The following is a 21,969-nucleotide window of genomic DNA, read 5'->3' as shown; positions in this document are numbered from 1 at the left end:
TTAAAATTGAAAAAGGTACACGACAAGGCTGCCCGATTTCCCCTCTGTTATTTATCTCGGTTCTGGAGGTGCTCTTGAATAGGATTAGAGGGGACCGGTTGGTGCAAGGGATTCAGGTCGGAGCGAAACAATATAAACTTAAAGCTTTTGCAGATGACCTAGTTTTGACTCTGCAGGAGCCAGAATCTAGTACAAAAAGAGTATTACAACTGATTCAAGACTTTGGTCGGGTGGCGGGATTTAAACTAAATAAACAGAAAACTAAGGTGTTGGGGGAAAACTTGACAGATACAGAGTCAGAACGGTTTCAGAGAGAAACAGAACTAACTGTGGTTAAAAAAGTAAAGTACCTAGGGGTAAATATAACAGCAAAAAATCTGAGTCTATTTAAGGATAACTATGAAAAATGTTGGTCTGAAATTAAGAGAGACTTGGACAGTTGGACAAAATTGAAGCTTTCTTTGTTAGGCCGAATTGCTGCTATTAAGATGAATGTATTGCCAAAGATGTTGTTTTTGTTTCAAACATTGTAAATTGTGGACAAGACGGAGTGTTTCCGGAAGTGGCAGAGAGATATTTCTAAATTTGTCTGGCAGGGCAAAAAGCCCAGAATTAAGTTTAAGATATTAACTGATGCGAAAGAAAGAGGGGGCTTTGCCCTGCCAGACTTAAAGCTGTACTATGAAGCCGCAGCTTTCTGCTGGCTAAAAGACTGGCTACTTCTCAAAGACACTGATGTACTGGATTTGGAAGGTTTTAACAACGCTTTTGGTTGGCATGCATACTTATGGTATGACAAAGTAAAGATCAATAAGGCCTTTAAGAACCATATTGTCAGGAAAGCAGTATTCAATGTCTGGACCGAATACAAAGACTTATTGGAAAATAAAACTCCAAGGTGGCTCTCGCCTCTGGAGGCTAAGGCCCGAAAAAGACCCAATATGGAGGCCAAATGGCCAAAGTATTGGGAAATACTAGAAAAAGATGGAGACAATTGGAAATTGCAGAGTTCGAGAAAATGAAGGATAAAGTGCGAGACTGGTTACATTACGCTCAGATTAAAGAAGTATTTAAAAATGACAAAAAGCTAGGGTTCCAGGTGGAGAAATCGAAGTTGGAAACAGAACTGTTAGAACCTAAGACTAAGGTACTTTCAAGAATGTATAACTTGCTGTTGAAATGGAACACACAAGACGAAATGGTTAAATCGGCCATCATAAAATGGGCACAGGATATTGGGCATAACATTATGTTTGAGGACTGGGAAAGGTTGTGGACCACTGGGCTGAACTTCACTGCATGTAATGCTCTGAAGGAAAATGTAATGAAAATGATATATAGATGGTACATGACCCCAGTTAAACTTGCCAAAATATACCATGTGTCTGATAATAAATGTTGGAAATGTAAAGGAAATGAAGGAACATTCTTTCACCTCTGGTGGACTTGCCCTAAAGTGAAGGCCTTCTGGGAAATGATATATAACGAGTTGAAAAAGGTATTTAAGTATACCTTCACTAAGAAAGCAGAGGCCTTCCTCCTGGGTATTGTCGGCCAGAAGGTGTTAAAGAAGGACCGAACATTCTTTATGTATGCAACAACGGCAGCAAGGATACTCATTGCCAAGAATTGGAAAACTCAAGATCTACCCACACTGGAAGAATGGCAGATGCAGCTGATAGACTATATGCAACTGGCGGAGATGACTGGCAGAATCCGAGACCTGGGAGAAGAAAGGATTGAAGAAGATTGGAAGAAATTTAAGATTTATTTACAAAAATATTGTAATCTGGTTGAATGTTAAGAAGGATGCTTGATCATAAATAATTGGCCACCACTAAATTAGATTGGAATCTGATGATAAGTGAGATCAAGGAAAATACAAACCTTTTGGAGAATTGTTAGACTATACTTAAATGAGTGGATATAAGATTGTAAACAAGATGATAATTTGCTTGGAAAAAGCTTCTCAACAATGTAAGTGGGAGCAGGAGACGTGAGGAAGTCTAAACAAGTTATGAAATTTTGTTATGATATAAGCAATGTTGTTTATTATTTATGCATTTTCTTTACAAAAAATCTTAATAAATATTTATAGGAAAAAAAAAAGATTGCAGGACAGTGGCATTTTCTTGGAAGCAAAGTAGAACAAGATATAATAATAAAAAATTATTTATATCCCGCCCTCCCCAGCCGAAGCAGGGCTCAGAGCGGCTAACAACAGTAAAAGTAAAAGTTTACATAAAATCACAATCAATTAATTAAAATACATTCTAAAATCAAATCATTCTAAAATCAATTCAGAATCAAATTAATGGCAACCATTGGCTAGAATTCTATGAGGATTACCAAGGAGGGGGTCAGACTGTGCCTTGGCCAAAGGCCTGGTGGAACAGCTCTGTCTTGCAGGCCCTGCGGAAAGATGTCAAGTCCCACAGGGCCCTAGCCTCTTGTGACAGAGCATTCCACCAGATCAGGGCCACAGCTGAAAAAGCCCTGGTTGAGGCCAGCCTGACCTCCCTGTGGCCCGGGACCTCCAAGATGTTTTGGTTTGAAGACCGTAAGGTCCTCCGTGGGGCATACCAGGAGAGGCAGTCCTGTAGGTACGAGGGTCCTAGGCTGTATAGGCCATATATATGCAAAACACATTGGCATAATCACACTGGTCCACTGTATTCAGTAGTAGAAACAATTTCTCTCAGTGTTAGGGAGACTCACAGGCTGCAAGAACAGTTTCCAAACTTTTTTAGTGCATTTGTGGCTAGCCTGAGCTCCTCCAGATGTTGTTGTGGACTCCGACTGCCATCAGCCCCGGCTGGCATGGCCAGTAGGCAGGGATGATGGGAGCCTGGAGTCCAAGAAGAATCAGGTGAGCCAAAGGGTGTCCATCCCTGATTTACTGGGAAAGGACTAGTCCGCTAGTGGCTTGGTCTCACTGCTTGCTCCCTTTTCTCAGATGGGAAACAGATGGATATTGTAAAACCTGGTTACAGCGTCCCATTTAACAAACCAGAATCACCAAATCACGTGGATGGGGGTTGGTTAACCGATTAAATTTTGCATAGGAGAAAAAATGGAGGAAATGAAACGCTTGCGCCATCTGTGCAACGCTCCATCTGTGCAAGCATTTTAGCTTGGCACATGGAGTACTCCTCCCTATTCTTGGGGTTCGCCCCAGACACCTGCAGAACCAAATTGGGGGCACCCATTTTCTTAAGTGCATGTCCTTGTGAAGGGCTTCTCCTGATGGAGCTTGTTAGGGGAATCCATGTTGAGAATTCCATTCCTCCCGAGCTGCAGGTATGTGTGTGGGATTGTTACATGTCACATGTCTGTTTACATTCCAGCACTGATTTTGGGAGTCTTGTGAGAGGAAATTGAGATACGCTGTTTCCGCTCTGTATTGCTTTTGCTTTTGCAGTTCTCTCTCCAAGGAAGAAGGGACGCGGGTGGCGCTGAGGGTTAAACCACAGAGCCTAGGACTTGCCGATCAGAAGGTCAGTGGTTTGAATCCCGTGACGGGGTGAGCTCCCGTTGCTCGGTCCCTGCTCCTGCCAACCTAGCAGTTCAAAAGCACGTCAAAGTGCAAATAGATAAATAGGTACCGCTGTGGCGGGAAGGTAAACAGTGTTTCCATGCGCTGCTCTGGTTCGCCAGAAGCGGCTTAGTCATCCTGGCCACATGACCCAGAAGCTGTACGCCCAATAAAGCGAGATGAGCTCCGCAACCCCAGAGTCGGTCACAACTGGACCTAATGGTCAGGGGTCCCTTTGCCTTTACCTCCGAGCAAGAGACAGAGAGGCCATGTTTTCTTTGTTCTGTTCTGTTTGATTTAATTTGCAATACATTAGGCTTAGATGTTACTCCTCATGGCTGAGGAGTTTTGAACTCTGCTCATCGTGTACTCATGTCTCTGGATATGGGCCACATCAGCGTGACAGGAGACCGGAGTGAAGAATGAATATATGAATTATATGAATACAAAAAAGTGCAAAAATGACTAGGAAGCTGGCTGCAGCTTGCAAAGTGCTCTGCAACAGTTATTGTGGTGTCTTACACTGTTTTGTTAGAGTTTTAGAGATGAGGGGGTCCAAGCAGATCATTGGCATCTACAAAGCTTTGTGCTCTTGGCAAGCACCAGCTCACTGATTGGCGGCACTTGCAAAGCCCCACACCTCTGATTTCAAACCATGTGAACCCATGATACTGCTTTACATAAAAGCATATTGTGAATGACTGGAGGGCAGCCTGACCCACAGGGGTTGGGGGGATGTCTGTTCTCGATACGATACAATAATCTTTATTGTCATTTCCAGGGTGTGCACTATCCTGCACTATCCCTGCAGCTTTCTTATGACACCTGATTTGATCCAAGGTGGGAAGAGTGCGCCCAGTTATTCTCTCCATGTATAAAGTGCACTTTTAAACACGTTCTAATAAGTATTTCCATCCCCGCCCATCTGACGGCGTGGCTTCAGCCGACACACCACACCATCCGATGGCATCAGTGTTCCTGTGTCCTGAATCTTAAAGCTCTGAGGCGGGACCAGCTGGAATTCAAACCGCTGCAGGAACTTGGCCATCACCACTTTAGCCTCCATCTGTTATAAGCAAACAAAACCAAAATAGAATAGTGAGCTCGGTGTGTTTAATTTTATTGCATTTTCATCCTGTCCTTCCAAGTGACTCTGTGTGACATTCATGGGGTCCCTTCACACGCCCTTCTCCCCAGCTTACCAGCTATACTGACTGCCACCACCTACTGAGAGCAGCAAGACTCCCCCCCCCCCTGCTCAAATTAGTGCTCAAATATATCTATACAGTGGTACCTTGGGTTAAGTACTTAATTCGTTCCGGAGGTCCATTCTTAACCTGAAACTGTTCTTAACCTGAAGCACCACTTTAGCTAATGGGGCCTCCTGCTGCCGCCAGAGCACGATTTCTGTTCTCATCCTGAAGCAAAGTTCTTCACCTGAAGAACTATTTCTGGGTTAGTGGAGTGTAACTTGAAGTGTATGTAACCTGGGGTACCACTGTATATTCTCTGGACACATGGGGTATGAGAACACTTGCCTTGGAATCCTTCTGGACCACAATACAGAGAGTTAAACCTGAAATCAGCATGCAACCGGCAGCCCCAATCCAGTATAGTGGTACCTTGGTTCTCAAACGCCTTGGTTCCCAAACGCCAAAAACCTGGAAGTAAGTGTTCTGGTTTTCAAATGTTTATTGGAAGTCAAACATCAAATGTGGCTGCCGGGTATTGTTTCCGTGGCGCCTGCACCAATCAGAAGCTGTGCCTTGGTTTTTGAACATTTTGGAAGTCAAACGGACTTCCAGAACTGATTAGGTTTGGTGCTTTTTTTTTTTTTTTGAGGCTTTTTCGGTTGATTTGTTTTTGTGCCTGTGTGGAACCCACTTCACCTACTGACTGATTGATTGAATGACTGCGGAAATGGATAAAAAAAACCCCCACCCCCTAAATCCAAACAGTAACTATCATCAGTGCAGGTAAGAAAAAATAATCATTTTTATTTCTATCATCTACAATACTGTCTTATTTATTTTATAGTTCAGTACATTGATTATTGCTTTCATTTTATGGATCAATGGTCTCATTAGTAAAATTCATGTTAAATTGCTGTTTTAGAGCTTGTTTTTAAAAGTCTGGAACAGATTAATCCATTTTGCATTACTTTCTATGGGAAAACGCACCTTGGTTTTGGAATGCTTTGGTTTTGGAATGGACTTCCAGAACGGATTAGGTTTGAGAACCAAGGTACTCTCTGCACTTCTGACAGGTGGGTACTTGTTGACCGTCTGATGTCATGTGATGCCTAACAATTCAACTTCAGAAAGGAAGGACCAGGAACACGCTCTAAGTACACTCTGAATTCTTTCTTTACAATGCCAGCTGGATTCCTTAATACCTTATATCTCTTTCCCCATCTCTGAGATTTTCAGGACAGTCTCTGTTAGTGGTTTCCCATGGCTCAGATGCAAAGCTTGTATCCAGTGTGCAGTCAGTGTTGTGGGCCCTACATCCTAAGCTGAGATCAGACATGCCTCCTCCTTCTCCTCCTTCTCAGTGGGTGTTTTAAGCAAGGTGTCCCATGTCGACTTACTGAATGTGTTTTTAACCTGTGATTTTTGTTTTGAACACTTGTGTTATTTTGATGGATTGATAGTTTTATTGTTGGTAGTGGAAAACCACTTTGTGACCATTTGTGGTGAAAAGCAGTGTACAGTGGTACCTCGGGTTACAAACACCTCGGGTTACAAACACTTCGGGTTACAGACTCCGCTAACCCGGAAGTAGTACCTCGGGTTAAGAACTTTACCTCAGGGTGAGAACAGAATTATGCAGCGGCAGCGCGGTGGCAGTGGGAGGTCCCTTTAGCTACAGTGGTACCTCAGGTTAAGAACGGTTTCAGGTTAAGAACGGACCTCCGGAACGAATTAAGTTCGTAACCAGAGGTAAAGGTAAAGGTAAAGGGTCCCCTGACCATTAGATCCAGTCATGACTGACTCTGGGGTTGCGGCACTCATCTCGCTTTATTGGCCAAGGCAGTTGGCGTACAGCTTCCGGGTCATGTGGCCAGCATGACTAAGCCGCTTCTGGCGAAACAGAGCAGCGCACGGAAACGCCGTTTACCTTCCCGCCGGAGCGGTACCTATTTATCTACTTGCACTTTGGTGTGCTTTCGAACTGCTAGGTTGGCGGGAGCTGGGACCGAGCAACGGGAGCTCACTCCGTCACAGGGATTCGAACCGCTGACCTTCTGATCGGCAAGTCCTAGGCTCAATGGTTTAACCCACAGCGCCACCCGCATCCCACTGTATAAATAAATTGGAAATAAGTTTTTTAAAAATGCATTTGAATTAAAGCTGTGGTTGCAAAGATTACTGAAAAAAATGGAGTGTGAATTTAGTGGAAATTCTACCTGATTCTAAGCGTTCTGGAGAACATGAAACCATGCCACTATTTTGTGACATTTTTGTTGATCCTAATAAAGGTATTGACCACTTTTACTTATGGACCAGCATGGCTATTGTTGCTTTTTAAAATGGCATTCTTCATATCGTCTCAACTTGAAAAAGCACTCACTTTCTGTGGAATCTTAACCCTACCATTTCTTGTTTTCATTTAACATTGTATACTTGTTATTGATGGTTTAAACATTAAATATCCCACATCTTTAGCACATAAGTGCTTGCAGGACCTTCTAAAAATAAAAAGCAAACCTAATATGGTTTGCTCAAATGCGGGGGGGGGGGGGATGGTAACTGCACAATTAACACGTCTGATTTGTCTCTGTTATCATTCCCCCAAAATTGCCAACTTTAGGTGTATAATCACCACAAGGTCGTCCTTATAACAAAACCTACCAATACCCAATTATGCGCTAAGACAATTTCCCACAAAGTAAGATGTCACTGTATTATTATTATTATTATTATTATTATTATTATTATTGCTTCCCACAACTGTAGCATGTTTAATTAATAATGTATTTTGCAACCCAAATTAAATGGGAGCCTTCCTAGAGCATATTTCAAGAGCTTCTTCAATTTACACAATTTTGTACCCAGTTTCTGGTGGCCTTGTTTTAAGAAATCCTTAGATCCCTACATTGCTCACACCCATTTCCCAGTATATTGCTATTTCCTCACTGGTTACACCCTGATTGCACAAATCCCAAACCACAGTGACTACGAAGTTCCTAGACTGAGTACATTGCTCCCAGAGCACATGCCAGATTGGGGAGACACCTCGCTCTTAAAAACTACGTGCAAGTCAGCCACCAGCCACTTGTTCAGACTTGAAAATGGTGAAAAGACAATTTTAAATCTGTGTAACCAAAATTCCTTGGTTGAAAGTGCACTCAGAGGTGACAGATATCACTGGTCAGGTGTCACCTTCAATTACCTTAACTGAGTACCTTTGAAGCCCCAAACCAAGGGGTTTTTGTTTGTTTTTTGGATTAAAAAAAAGTTATATTTTTGATTGTTGCAGCACATTTTATTCCAAGGACGTAATTCCTTTTTGGTTAACTTTTAAGGGGGTGCTAGCTTTGTAAGGGGTCAGGGCCAGAGGAAAGAGGTGGGTTGAGCAAGAGTTAGGACTCTCACAGTATTCTACGTTCCAGCCATGTTTCCGGATGCACCTTTGACACCCATTTTCATCCTCTATTTGGGCAAGCAAGATGCATGACCACAGTTCAGTGACCAATTCTAGCCAATCCAAAGCATTTGAGGGTGGTGAGTAGCAACGCCAGAGAGTGGTTTCACCTGGGTAGCCTTCAAGGGTTAGATAGAAGGGCTTGATGGGCTGCATTCAGCTCTTGGGCCTGAGGTCTAAGTAAGCCTTGAACTCACATGCTCCCTTCTCTTCTCCATCAGTTTGGAAGCTTCCCATTCTGATTTCCAATAACCACAGTTTAGCAGAAGAAGAGGGGATGCAATTCAAACAAAGGGACCTATCTTCTGCATCACTTGACCAGCGGACTGCTTTACTTACCAGTGCAAATATCTGCCCAATACAGGAACGAGGTCCCAGGGAAAATGGGAAATAGCAAAAGGACGGCCTAAACCATCACAAAAACAAGACAGACAATGATAAGATGGTTTTGAAAACACCAGAAAGGCTTCCTTCTAAGCAACAGCATATATTATAGCTGCTAATGAACATAGGAACACAGTAAGGTGCTTTATACAGAGTCAGATATTGGTCCATCTAGCTCAATATTGTCTACACTGGCTGGCAGCAGCTCTTCAGGGGTCAGGCAGGGAGTATTTCCCAGCCCTACATGGAAATACTGAGGACTAAACCTGGGCCTTGCTTTATGACTGAGCCTTCCCATTTAGGTGTTGTATTGAATAGCAGGTTGATAATAGTCATAGTCACTTCCTGATCTCTGCTTACGCCCAAAAAAGTTCTGTTGATTAATTTCTACAGATCAAGTTGCTGTTAAAAAGCACAGAAAGAAGCCAAGTCTGTTTTTATCCCTGGTCATGTAGCAACCCTAAATAAGTGAAATAATTTTCTGAATGTTGCCATTTACTGGAAACTCTTAAGTTTTTATCAGAAGTAAGGGGAAAGGTCTAAAAAGTCTGACATGTGGCAGAAAATGTTATAGTCTGCTGGTACAGTCGCAGGACAATTTGATGTTTGCTTATTCATTCCACATGCCAAATGGAAATCAATCCAGCAAATACAATCAATATTCACTGTTGCTTTCAGCCTGCAAGTGGTATGCAATCGATTATGATTGGTTCTCTGTGTGCATTGCATTTCCTTTGCACCGAAATGAATGGGATGGAATAACGTAATTAACAACGTGAAATTCCACCGCAGCAGAGAGCGAGGTGAATAATGTAAGTTGTTTAATCAGATGACAAACTGCAGCAGAATGGAGACAGCACTGCACACAACGAAAATGGATTGCAATAGAAATGGATGCCTTCTTACACCCCCTACACTTCCAAAACCTGTCCTAATGTCGTGTTTGGCATTCAAAAATTTCTGATATTTTCTTCAAGCCCTCTGAAAATCTTAAGAATTAGTAGTATGTCTCAATGACAGTCACCACGTATTTTTGAGGTCCAGTGCCGAGGCCCTTCTGGCGGTTCCCTCGCTGTGAGAAGCCAAGTTACAGGGAACCAGGCAGAGGGCCTTCTCGGTAGTGGCACCTGCCCTGTGGAACGCCCTCCCACCAGATGTCAAAAAGAACAATTACCAGACTTTTAGAAGACATCTGAAGGCAGCCCTGTTTAGGGAAGCTTTTAATGTTTAATAGACTATTGTATTTTAATATTCTGTTGGAAGCCACCCAGAGTGGCTGGGGAAACCCAGCCAGATGGGCAGGGTATAAATAAATTATTATTGTTGTTATTATTATTATTATTAGTTAGAACAAATAACAAAGGGACTCACCTTGGCTGGTCTTTGCTAAATCGCTCAGGATCAAAGACCAGCGCATCCTTGAAAAACCTTTCCATACGTCCCATGACATAGGTGCTGAACTGCCAAGGGAACAGAACAGTTTACATTTGTATATATGATTCTTCAAAAACATTGGTTGTTCAAAGTTAGAGGCAAATGCATACAGTATTTTAATTAAGTCCTGGTTCCTTTCTCCGATTAGTCCTGCACAGAACATGCATCGCCTTATTCCTAAAGGGCTCAAGGCAACTTAAAAGCATTTAATAATAACTATAAGTGATCACACTGAACAGCCCCACTAAGTACACATTTCCTAGCATACAATTATCAGTAAGTGTGTCTCTCCCGATCCGCTTTTTAATATTTCATTGCTTCGTTATAGCTTAATGTTGTTTTGTTAAACTATTGTGTTATTTTAGACATTAAAAGCTGCTTTGCCTGGTAAAGTGGGGTACATAACCAATCATTCTGTGATTAAAAGAAGAAGAAAAATTCTGCAACAATCCAAAAACCCAATACTGCAACCTGTATCAATTATGAAATGAATATTGTAATCCTATATGCCATATGTAATCTCCTCTACTTGACAGGGTAGGCAGGTATAGGATTGCGAGGTACGTTAATTTGCATGTCATCCTGCATTTCACATAATTTACAGCTTCCACAATTTAATTCAGCTTCTGCTAGTCATTCTAAGGAGGAGATTTGCACAACTTTTTTTTTTTAACTTAGTCATGCATGGTAGACTGGTTTTTGGGTGTAAAAATGATGTCAGTGGGGGGGAGCAGCTTAAAGTCACTCGGTGGCAGGAGGTTTCCCCCCAAAAAGCTAAACAACTTTGTGGGTGTCAGGAATTTTACTTTTAGAAATATGGCAATCCTAATGCATGGCCCTATTGAGCAATTATTACTATTCATTGCAGAGAGATGTAATCCCAGAGAGATGCAAGGAACCAAGAAATTATTCAGTACAGTCTTTGAGATATTACTATGTCTCTTGCCTAGGTTTGCCACAGTAAGGATAATAAACAACAACAACAACTTATTTATACTCCGCCCATCTGGCTGGGTTTCCCCAGCCACTCTGGGCTGCTTCCAACAAAATATTAAAAATACAACAAAACACCAGACATTAAAAACTTCCCTAAACAGGGCTGGCTTCAGATGTCTTCTAAAAGTCAGATAGTTGTTTATTTCCTTGACATCTGATGGGAGGGCATTCCACAGGGCGGGCGCCAATACTGAGAAGGGGAAGTTTGGTGTTGAATTCCAATGTGTTAGATAACAGCACATGGCGTTCAAACAAGACTCACCATTAAAGTGGTTTCTGCTGGAATTTTGATTCCTTCAACGACACATTCCTTTTCAGTCCAGCGGACAGTTCCTGGAGCCGGTGGATATAACCGCAGGGATTCTTTGAGAACCTAAGAGGGTGAAAAGGTAAAAAGAGCCATTTCTTTTCACCAACTAGTATGATTTGTTAAATGGTAGGGTTGGGTTTTCATCTGGAATTCTTCCCATAAAAAGTCAGTTCAGTCACAAGTTTATTGGGGCTATTTGAACTAATAATTTGTTCTCAGCCTTAATTCCCCTGTAAGTTTCCTACTTCGGATTTTTCCTGCAGAAGGGGAATAAAAAAAGAAATCTACAGCATAAGGCGACACATGCCTACTCAGAAGTACGTCTGAATGAACTGCTTTGGTAGCAATGGCAAACCATGGTTTAGTGTTACAATAATTATCTCTCTGGGTTTGACTGCTCCCTCTTTTCTTCAAACACATCCATGAGCAGTTAAAGTTTCACAAGATTAAACAGCACAGTCGTACCTTGGAAGTCAAACGAAATCCGTTCTGGAAGTCTGTTCTACTTCCAAAATGTTTGGAAACCAAAGTGTGACTTCTGATTGGCTGAAGGAAACTCCTGCAGCCAATCAGAAGCCGCGGAAGCCCCGTCGGATGTTCGGCTTCCAAAAGAATGTTCAAAAACCAGAACACTCACTCCTGGGTTTTGATCGGTTGGGAGCCAAAGCGTTCGAGAACTAGGCTGTTTGAAAACCACGGTACAACTGTATTTAGTGTTCTGACGATGCACTGAATTGTGGTTCATCTAAACCAGAAATGGAAGTTTCTGATGTTCTTGTTACCATACCAGAAGAGAGGGAAGGGAAAAGTGCAAGAACTCAGAGGGGAAGCTAGGCTTGCTCTCTGAGTGCTATGCTGTGGCCAAATGCAGCCCCTGTGTTCAGTGGGGCTGACTCCCAGATAAGCACTCATCAGGGATGCAAACCAAGATTGTTCATTTTGCAGACCCAGAAAAAGTGAGCCTCATCTACCGTTTCATTGTTGTAGGAGTATCCTACTAGCAGCAATAGTTTGTTATATAGTCCCCAGGAGAGACTGCCAGTTCTCCTAGCTCTTTAAAAACTGAAAATTAGAAAACAGGGCAAACACAGCAAAAACTGGCATGCTGTAAAAGGGAAAGGATTGCAGCCCCCCCCCCAATCAAAACAATGTTCTCTGAGTGCTCAGAAAATGCAATGGTAACAGAATATAGAACAGAACAGTTTATAGAATTTATGGTGGAACCTTGGTTCTTGAACGGCTTAGTTGATGAACAAATCGGCTCCTGAAGACCAAAAACCCGGAAGTAAGTGTTCTGGTTTTCAAATGTTTTTCGGAAGCTGAACATCCGACGCGGCCTCCGCTTGTGTGCAGGAAGCTCCTGCAGCCAATGAGAAGCCACGCCTTGGTTTTTAAACAGTTTGAGAGTCAAACGGACTTCCAGAATGGATTATGTTCGAGAAGCAAGGTACCACTGCATAAAGGAAGCATAACCTAATAAGAACTGTGTACAAGAAATGGGTAACAGAGGCATATTTATTCCATCATGCCCGAATGAAGGGACCACATAGTAATGTGCTGTAAGGAAGCGATAGTTAATGGAGTGCCCTCCCACCATCCCTAACCACTGGCTGGTGACCTGTAATCCATAACATCTGGAGAGTACCATCTTGGCTGCTCCTGCACTAAGGGATTTTCTGCTTGCACTAGTTGAACTTCCCTACTGCTACAGGGATGGACCAGGAAGAATTAAAGTCATTGCATATCCAGTGTTTGAACAGTTAAAAAGGTATCACACTTATTCTTCTGGAGGGTAAGATTTCTTTGCACAGTCAGAAATCCTTACGAGAAACTGAGATTTATTTTTTTTCTCACGGTGTTAATATTACAGCTAAAGAGCTTTGAGATATTCTTTGCTCTAAAACGAGGCCTCAAGTTTCATCTTAAAACCAATGTCTTACTCTTAATGGCTGGGCATGTAGGAGCTTTTCAGAGCATTCTCCAAGTGTACCTGTGATAAGTATTTAAGCTCTGCGAGATTTTCATAGGCAACATCTCTCTTCACCCCAACGACCTCGTCCACTTCAGCCTGAAGTCTTAAGAAGGAAATGCAGGAGAAATTTTACTCAAATGTACGTGGATTGTTTATTATGCTAAAAGGCAGACATCTACCTTTGAAAGTATCTGTATTTACCATATTTTTCGCTCTATAAGACGCACCAGACCATAAGATGCACCTAGTTTTGGGAGGAGGAAAACAAGAAAAAAAATATTCTGAATCCCAGAAGCCAGAGCAGCCTTCATCCTGCTGCCCTGAAGAGGCTTCGTAGACCTAAGCCAAAAGCTAGCGATCCCTCTTGCTGTTCTAGCTTCTGGGATAGCTGAACAGCCTTCATTCGCTCCATAAGACGCACACACATTTCCCCTTACTTTTTAGGAGGGAAAAAGTGTGTCTTATAGAGCGAAAAATACGGTACCTTCCTAGGAATAAGCAGCACCATAATTCACTCACACAGTCAAAATGCATATTGGTTTGGTTCGTCCAAAGATAATAAATAATTGCTCCCAAATCATAGCCAGTTTAGGTGCCCTGGGTGGTTATAATCCAGAACACAGTTCAACACATATAGAGAGAAGGGAGATGCAACCCGTATAATGGTTGGAGTGTTGGACTAAAACCTGGCAGACCAAGCTTCAGATCCTCACTCAGCCGTGAAGCTCACTAGGTGCTCATGGGCCAGTCACTCTCTCTCAGCCTAGCCTACCTCACAGGGCTGTTGTGAAGATAAAATGAGGAGGAAGAGAACTCTGTGCACCACCTTGAGCTCCTTTTCCTTTCTCCAGTTTCTGGATATAACATTAGACATACACAGAGCGCATAAAATTACTCAACGGGCCATCAATGGGTAGGAGGGACCTGCTAAAAAATAAAAACACATATAAACGAAGAATAAAAGGGAATGGTGAACTTCACCCACTTCTTCAATATGTCAGGTTGCCGTCCCAGTTCCAATATGGTAAAAGACAACAGGTTGGCAGTGGTCTCGTGACCTGCGGGACAGGAAATCTAATTACTTTACTATTACGATTTATTAAATTTCTATACCACCTTTCTTCTGAAGGTCACAGGTCAGTTTACAACCATACATACCATACAAAAATGTTTACAAAAATACATACCATAACGACAAAGAAAAACAATACCACCACTACAACCCAGTTTAAAAGGCCACAGATTGTTTAATTAGCCAAAGGTCTGGTTGAAGAGGGACACTTCAGCCTGGTGCCTGGAGATATATAATGAAGGCGCCAGTCGAACCTCCCTGGGAAGAGCATTCCACAAGTGGGGAGCCACCACAGAAAAGGCCTTGGTCTCATGTTGCCACCCTCCAGATCTCTCAAGGAGGAGGCCCATGAAGAAGGGCCTCAAAGGATGATCGCAGGGTCTGGGTCAATTCATAATTAAAGGATGGAAGGGAAAATGGAATATAGATCTACCAACCTGCAATGAAGAAAGTGACAAAATTGTCCAGGAGAATTTCAGCATCGCAGTCCCCTTCCTCAGCTGTCAAGACAGGAAACCAAGAGTGAGGCTGACCTCCCTGCCCAAAAGGAAGCCTCTATGACAGATGCCATCCAACCTCTGCTTAAAACCTCCCAAGAAGAGAGTCCACAACATCCCAAGGGAGACTCTTCCACTGTCAAACTCTTACTGTCAGAAACCTCTTATTGTCCTAGTTGCCCTCCTCTGCACAAGTTCCAGCTTGTCAACATCCTTCTTTAATTGTGGCACCCAGAACTGGACACAGTATTCCAGGTGTGGTCTGTCCAAGGCAGAATAGAGTGGTACTATTACTTCCCTTGATCTGGACTCTACACTTCTGTTGATGCAGCCTAAAATAGCATTCACTTTTTTTGCTGCTGCATCACACTGTTGACTCATGTTCAGCTCATGGTCCATCAAGATCCCTAGATCCTTTTCACATGTACTGCTAGCGAGCCACGTGTTCCCCATCCTATATTTGGTCCTTTCCAATTCTATGATTCCTTCAAAAGGAGTCTCCTACCCATGCATCATACTCAGTGTTGTGAGACTGTGGAACGAGAACTTAAAATTTACAGCATGTACCATCTTAAAAGAAAATGCAATGAAAATGATGTACCCATGTTACTTGCCACCTGTGAAATTGGCAAAAATGTTTAGGATGAGTAGTCAATTACGCAGGAAGTGTAAAGATAAGGATGGTGACTTTTACCACATGTGGTGGTCATGTGAGAAAACAAAATCGTTTTGGGAAATGATTTACAACAAAGTGAAAAAGATGTTTAAATATACCTTTCCCAAAAAGCCAGAAGCTTTTTTGCTGGGCTTGATGTGAGAGGAAATTGAAAAACTGGTTCGAGGGTTATTTATGTTTGCCCAAAAATGGAAAGTACAAGAATTGCCATTCATGGAGCAGTGGCAGATGACGATGCTGGAATATGCGTGTAATGGTTCTAGGGGTTGCTCGTGCGTAAATCGGCACCACACCTGGCTTGGTTACCTGGGTGAACTCTTTCTGTCCGGACAGCCACTCACCCGTGGCTGTCTCAATCGCTGGCAGAATCCATCAGTGGGTGTTTCTTGAACTTCTTCCAGCAAAGAAGCTCTTTTACGCCTAGTCTCCGCCTACTCTCCCTGCGCGGAAGCCTTCTGCGCAGGGAGGGTGTGGGCAGCAGAGGACCCGTGCTCTCCCCGCTGGTCTCCGGCAAGGAGTCATGGAGCCACCTCGCCGATTCCCCCATCTGCCCCCCTTCTCCACTGCTGCTACGCTGATTTCCTTCCCCAGAAGATGGGCTGCTTCTCTCCCTCCAGAGACGCTCTCCGGAATCCCTCTGGAGCCCTCCCTCTCCCTCTGGCTCAGATGGCAGTTCCCTGACAATGCGGAACTAGCAAAACTGACCTGCAGGATCCAAAACCAGAATGAAGCAAAATTCCAAAGAGATTGGAGTAAATTTATGGATTATATAAATAATAACTGTAGGAACCTGAAGACACTAGCAAGACTGAAATAAATCTTAAGGCGTGGACTGGGAAAATAAGAAGAGACTGCGGGAAGTAGATTGAAAAAGGAAAACTGGTTGGAGGGAGGGAGGGAAGTCATGGCTCAGCAGAGCGGCAGATAAGGAAATGAGTGGACGATGGATGAAATTTATTGTATTTATTTGTGTAAACCAGAAAATTAATAAAAAGCATATTAAAAAAGGAGTCTCCTACCTGCACTCTTCAGTATCTGAGTCAGAATATCCAATGGGATCTCCTCCCCATTCTGGATGGCTTTGCGTCTCTGTTCGATACACTGGCTGCCAAAACGGCGCAGCAGCAGCAGGCTCTCCTGAACCTCTTTCACTTCTTTCCTGTACTTTGGCAGATACTGGACAGATAACAGATACTATCATGAGGAGCAGAGCAGAGCAGAGCAAAACCAAGAACATATTACTGGACGGCGTAGCTGTCAACAAAAGCCACCTGCTAAGACAGAAGATAGCTGTGGCCCACTGGCGGTTCATGATCCCTTAGACAAGCATCCTTTGTGACCAGCAGGTGTTGAATGGTCCATTCCCACATATCAGAGATTGCTGATTGATCAGCATTAAAACAACTATGCAAAATCTATGCGGGTCCTGCAGTTGTAACAAGACAGTCTGGAAACAGGTAGGAAGAACAGGGCAAGCCCAAGCAAAAATGTTCAAGGCATATCTAGTGGCACAGGAATGCTGGGGTGCAAAAGAACTAAGTGATAACATCACTTGCCAGTTTCCCAAAAGGATTTCTCCGAGACTCTTGGAATGAGCTTGACAAGCAATAATGTATGTTTCAGAGAGGGTCAGAGTTCCACGAGAAATGCCTGCACTGACCTTAAATGATGGATTGCGTGACTGACCCAGTCCTTTCATGATCACGGACATCGCATGCGGAAAAGGCGTGCTCTCATCATGCAGGGTGTTCAGTTCAAGGCCAAAGGCTACCTGATAATGTGAAGAAAGGGGATCTAAAACATCTTTGCATTCTGCCATCCTCCTTTGCAATTCAAGCTTGATCTCTGTTTCTCAAGCCTTTTAAACACCAAAGAGGAGGAAATGTTTTGGTACATTATACCTGTGGGGTTCATCTTGTTTCAAGTTCACAAAAGTGTTACAGGAACATTAAAAAGCCCTTGGCTTCTTGGTCAGAAATACAACAGGCTGTGTATGCCTGTGTACATTTTGTTATATATTTACTTAACATATATATAGCCTGCCTTTCACCTGAAGGTCCTGGCACAGAAATATACAAAAATGAAACCACAATTAAACACTATTAAAGCCAGCCAACATGAATTCCATACAATTAAAACAGCAACAGCAATTAAAAAAATAGTTACAACACATTGTTATTATTCTAATGTCAGCTTTGCATGTCTTATGAAGCTGGGTGAAAGTTGAGCTGGTGAACTGCAGCATTCCTCTGGATACTTGACAGAAATTATTTCTTTGTGCTGTGGCTCTATTCAACAGACATGCAATGTAAGATTTCCTTTCCCTATGTGTTAGCCCAAAAGGGTGAGGGCTTCCCAAAACCCTTTTCTCCCATATTAAACTTGTCCTTTGTGCTGCCATTTGACTCAATTTGACTCAGAATGAGAGGCATCCCCTGCTCCTTAATGGAAACAGGAAATTCATCTGGTGAGTACCTTTGCAATGATGTCGAGCGTCACGCGTTTCAGCAGGCTCATCACATCCACTGCAGTTTCTCCATCGGCTTTTTCATCCAGCACCCTCATAAGCTCTTCTGTTTGCTCATTAAAGGGCCCCATCAAGCCCATCAGGTAACTGTAAAATTAATAAAAGCAAGAAAAGGCAGGACTTTGTGGTCAAACTGGAAGCTGTCTAAGGTGTGGAAATGAATATAAGAGCTAACTGGATCAGGCCCATGGCCCATGCAGTACAGCATTCCGTTCTCACAGTGGCCAAGCAAGCAAGACCCAAGCACAAGGTTATTCTCGCCTTCTGTGGCTTCCAGCAACACACAGAGAATTATTTCTGCCTCCAATATGGAGGTGAAACACAGCACAGCTACTTGGACTATAGCTTAGCATGAACGTGCTGGTTCTCAAGAGAGGAGATTGTGGCTACTTTGCTCCTCTACACATCTGGTCCTCCTGCTGCTGTGAGCTAAGCTGTGATTTGTCTTAGTTTATTGCCCAAACCGACACTCATGATTTGTCTTGCGCCAAACTGCAACCAAGGTTTGTCCTTGCCTTTTACCAGTGGCATAGCGTGGGGGTGCAGGGGGGCCGGCCGCACCGGGCGCAACATCTGGGGGGGGGGCGCGCTCGCACTCACAGCTCTCTGCCCCTACCTGGCTCACTCACTCTCTCTTACTGCAGTGCTGGCTGTGCGAATCCGATCCGAGCAGCCGGGTCGCCGCCCACTGTGGAGGGGGTGGGTGCCAAGCGTGCGGTGAGAGAGCGAGGGACTATCTGGGGGAGGGACAGTGCAGCGGCCGCCCAGCGCAGCGCTGAGCGCGGGAGAGAACCACGCCAGACCAGGCAGCAGCAAGAAGAAGCTGGCAGCGACAGCAGGTTAGGGGTTAGGGGGCGCAAATTACTTGCCTTGCCCCAGGTTAGGGGGCGCAAATTACTTGCCTTGCCCCGGGTCTGACAACCCACGCTACGCCACTGGGTTTTACACAGCCTATGGTTTGTCTGGAGGGAGACAAACCATGAATCCTGCTAACCCAAATCATGGATTAGCTCACAGCAGCAACAAGAGGAGAAGTAAAACAGTCACCATTGCCTCTCCAGAAGCCTGCACATTCATACATTCATGCTGTTTGGGTTAGTGCTATCTGCAAATTGAGCCATAAGCTCATTTAGAGATAGGTGGTTAGGTTATCAACATGAACCGAAATGCGCAGCATCACTTAAGAAAAGACATTCAGTTAATATCTACTTGCGACTGAAGGCCGGGTCCATAATTTTCCGCTGCTTGTGCCAGTGGTCATAATCACGATCAGTCACCAAGCCATTTCCTAAAAATCTGAAAAACGATGGAGAATTTTAATTACTATTTCAGGACCAGTTTTGAAATCATGTTCTGAACCACTGTAATAATGGAATACTGAATGGTATAGTTTATGTAAAATATGCAGGGATTTAAGTTATGCAAAATGAACCATGGAAAGAGAAGAAGGGAAGTCACTGATATTTTAAGATTGTTTAAATGAATATTCTAAAATGTAAAACAGAAAATTTCATTACAGGAGGGAGAAAACCCAAAATGCATAATAAAAGCAAGCACAAAAACATAACAATACCCCCCCAGCAACACATTTAAAAGGGTATTGGATGTTAATCAGCCCAAGACTGAGTTGAAGAAGAACTGACCTCTTCTCTAATTGACAGGGCTTCCAGAACTCCCTCCAGTGTCAGTTCCAGAAAGTGGCAATAGGATATTCTTGGGTCAATACCTTAGACTTTTGAGTTTATCTTGTCCCCTATGCTGCTCCAATATCTGTATGAAACCGCTTAGAAATGCCATCTGGCACTTGGGGGTCTGTTGTCACCAATTCATAGGTTCGACACCTCGATCGCACAGCATTTCCTGCACTTTTTATTTATTTGTTTATTTTAAAAAATGTGTATACTGCCCACTCATAGAAAATATCAAGGTGGTGTACAAAATAATCATTTAAAATGACAGGCTCATCTGGGGGGGGGGGGGAATGAGAGCTGAATAGACCTGTCCACATAAAGTAGGTCTCCCAAGAGTTAGCTGTAAGGATGACTGCCAAATCTCTGCTGTGAGGGTGGTCCATAGCCTGGACCTAAAAGGTAAAGGTAAAGGTACCCCTGACCATTAGGTCCAGTCGTGACCGACTCTGGGGTTGCGGTGCTCATCTCGCTTTATTGGCCGACTTTGGAGAACCAAAGCAGCGCATAGAAATGCCGTTTACCTTCCCGCCAGAGCGGTACCTATTTATCTATTTGCACTTTGACTTGCTTTTGAACTGCTAGTTTGGCAGGAGCAAGGACCGAGCAACGGGAGCTCACCCCGTCACGGGGATTCGAACCGCCAACCTTCTGATCGGCAAGTCCTAGGTTCTGTGGTTTAACCCACAGCGTCATCCACATCCTTTAGCCTGGGACTAGCAAAGCAAAATACTCAACTTCCAGCTGAAGCCAGTCAGCGCTCTGTTAAGATGGGGGGGCAATGAACAGTGCTCCTCAGGATATTCTCAGTGACTGGGCTGGGATATAAAGGCTCAGGCGGTCCTTAAGGAATCCTGAACCCAAGTTATTCAGTGCTATCCATTTCTGAATATAACAAAGCCTGAAGAAATTCACCTGCCTGGTGGCATTAAAGATCACAACCTTTTTCTGAATCAATGGAATTTTCTCATCCCACACGCCACATACCAGTACATCTTAGCTATGTACATCTTACCTACCGTACACCGAATAAATTAAAAAGACGTCCATATGAAACTGGATCCTTTGGGTATTGTGGTAACATCAGGAACTCCTAAAATTAAATCATTTCGTCAGTCCGTATTCACATATACCGTATTTTTCCATGTATAACATGCACCCACCCCATGTATAAGATGCCCCCTATTTTGGGGGACTCAAAATTAAGAATATGCACTATCCATGTATAACATGATCCCTTATTTTAAACTTCAAAAAATTAGGAAAAAATATAGTCTTATGCAGGAAAAATATGGTTATTCATGTGGTCACAATGAATACCCTCCTCTAAAATTGTGAAGAGGGAATAAGATATAGAGGGCTCCCTCCATCCCACCAGTGTTTAGAGTGTGGGATTTGGGGTATTTAAATTTGGGGCGGGCTGGGAGGTCTTTACCTTTCTGCCTTGAGAGGGTTCAATGTGTTCACCCAAAAAGTGGTGTCAGAGTATTTCCCCAAAAAAGTTTTAAATGCCTTTTTGTAAGACACATTCTGGAGGTCCGTGGAGAATCAACAAATGCTGTTTCAGAGAAACCTCAGATATGTATAACTGGGTGTGGGGGAAATTGTGGGAAGTTGATATAAAATTCACAGGTTGCATACTGTTAAGAGAGAATTACATGAAAATGATGTATATATGGTATGTCACACCAGTAAAAATGGCAAAGATGTTTAGGAAAGAAAATAACAGATGTTGGAGATGTAAGGAAAAGGAAGGAACATTTTATCATATGTGGTGGAAATGCAAATGCATTAAAATATAGGGAAATGATATACAATGAATTGAAAAAAATGTTTAAAATGAATTTTGTTAAACACCCTAAAGTCTTTTTGTTAGATATCTCAAATCAAGAGCTGCCAAAAGAAAAATGGACATTATTTATGTATGCTATAACAGCAGCAAGAATCTTGATTGCACAATATTGGAAGATGGAAGAAATACCATCAAAGAAACAATGTTAAGAAAAGCTGGTGAACTACGCAGAATTGGCTAAGCTAACAGATAAACTACGAGAGAAGGACAAAAAGGACTTCAAAAGAGTCTGGGAACCATTTACAGTTTTTTTGCAGAAACAACAGAATGGACTGGATTCACTGGCAGGATTTGAATAAACTCTCACAATTTCATTTGAGTAACAGATATTTCAAGGAAATGATAAGGGGTTTTATTTTTGTGTAGGAAAATCAGGATA

The 21,969-nt window shown here is 43.0% G+C and overlaps 1 protein-coding gene across 1 annotated transcript in view; it reads right to left on the bottom strand.

The window, feature by feature from the left end:
* The window catches only part of LOC310842975 (cholesterol 24-hydroxylase-like), a 30,927-nt gene that overhangs the window by 1,821 nt on the left and 7,137 nt on the right, over window positions 1-21,969 (bottom strand). Inside the window, exons 4-15 of the mRNA XM_083735350.1 lie at window positions 20,758-20,831; window positions 19,260-19,346; window positions 17,999-18,137; window positions 17,184-17,294; window positions 16,543-16,699; window positions 14,788-14,850; window positions 14,264-14,336; window positions 13,297-13,381; window positions 11,259-11,369; window positions 9,938-10,026; window positions 8,522-8,588; window positions 2,608-4,601 (exon numbers count right to left, since the gene is read on the bottom strand). Of these exons, the coding sequence (XP_083591476.1) occupies window positions 4,434-4,601; window positions 8,522-8,588; window positions 9,938-10,026; window positions 11,259-11,369; window positions 13,297-13,381; window positions 14,264-14,336; window positions 14,788-14,850; window positions 16,543-16,699; window positions 17,184-17,294; window positions 17,999-18,137; window positions 19,260-19,346; window positions 20,758-20,831 (1,224 nt within the window). The 3' untranslated portion in view covers window positions 2,608-4,433. The remainder of the gene's footprint in view (window positions 1-2,607; window positions 4,602-8,521; window positions 8,589-9,937; window positions 10,027-11,258; window positions 11,370-13,296; window positions 13,382-14,263; window positions 14,337-14,787; window positions 14,851-16,542; window positions 16,700-17,183; window positions 17,295-17,998; window positions 18,138-19,259; window positions 19,347-20,757; window positions 20,832-21,969) is intronic.

The sequence above is a fragment of the Podarcis gaigeae genome (assembly GCF_964106915.1).
Source record: "Podarcis gaigeae genome assembly, chromosome: 1".
In the NCBI taxonomy this organism is placed as follows: Eukaryota; Metazoa; Chordata; class Lepidosauria; order Squamata; family Lacertidae; genus Podarcis; species Podarcis gaigeae.
This window is presented reverse-complemented; position numbering and strand designations above follow the sequence as displayed.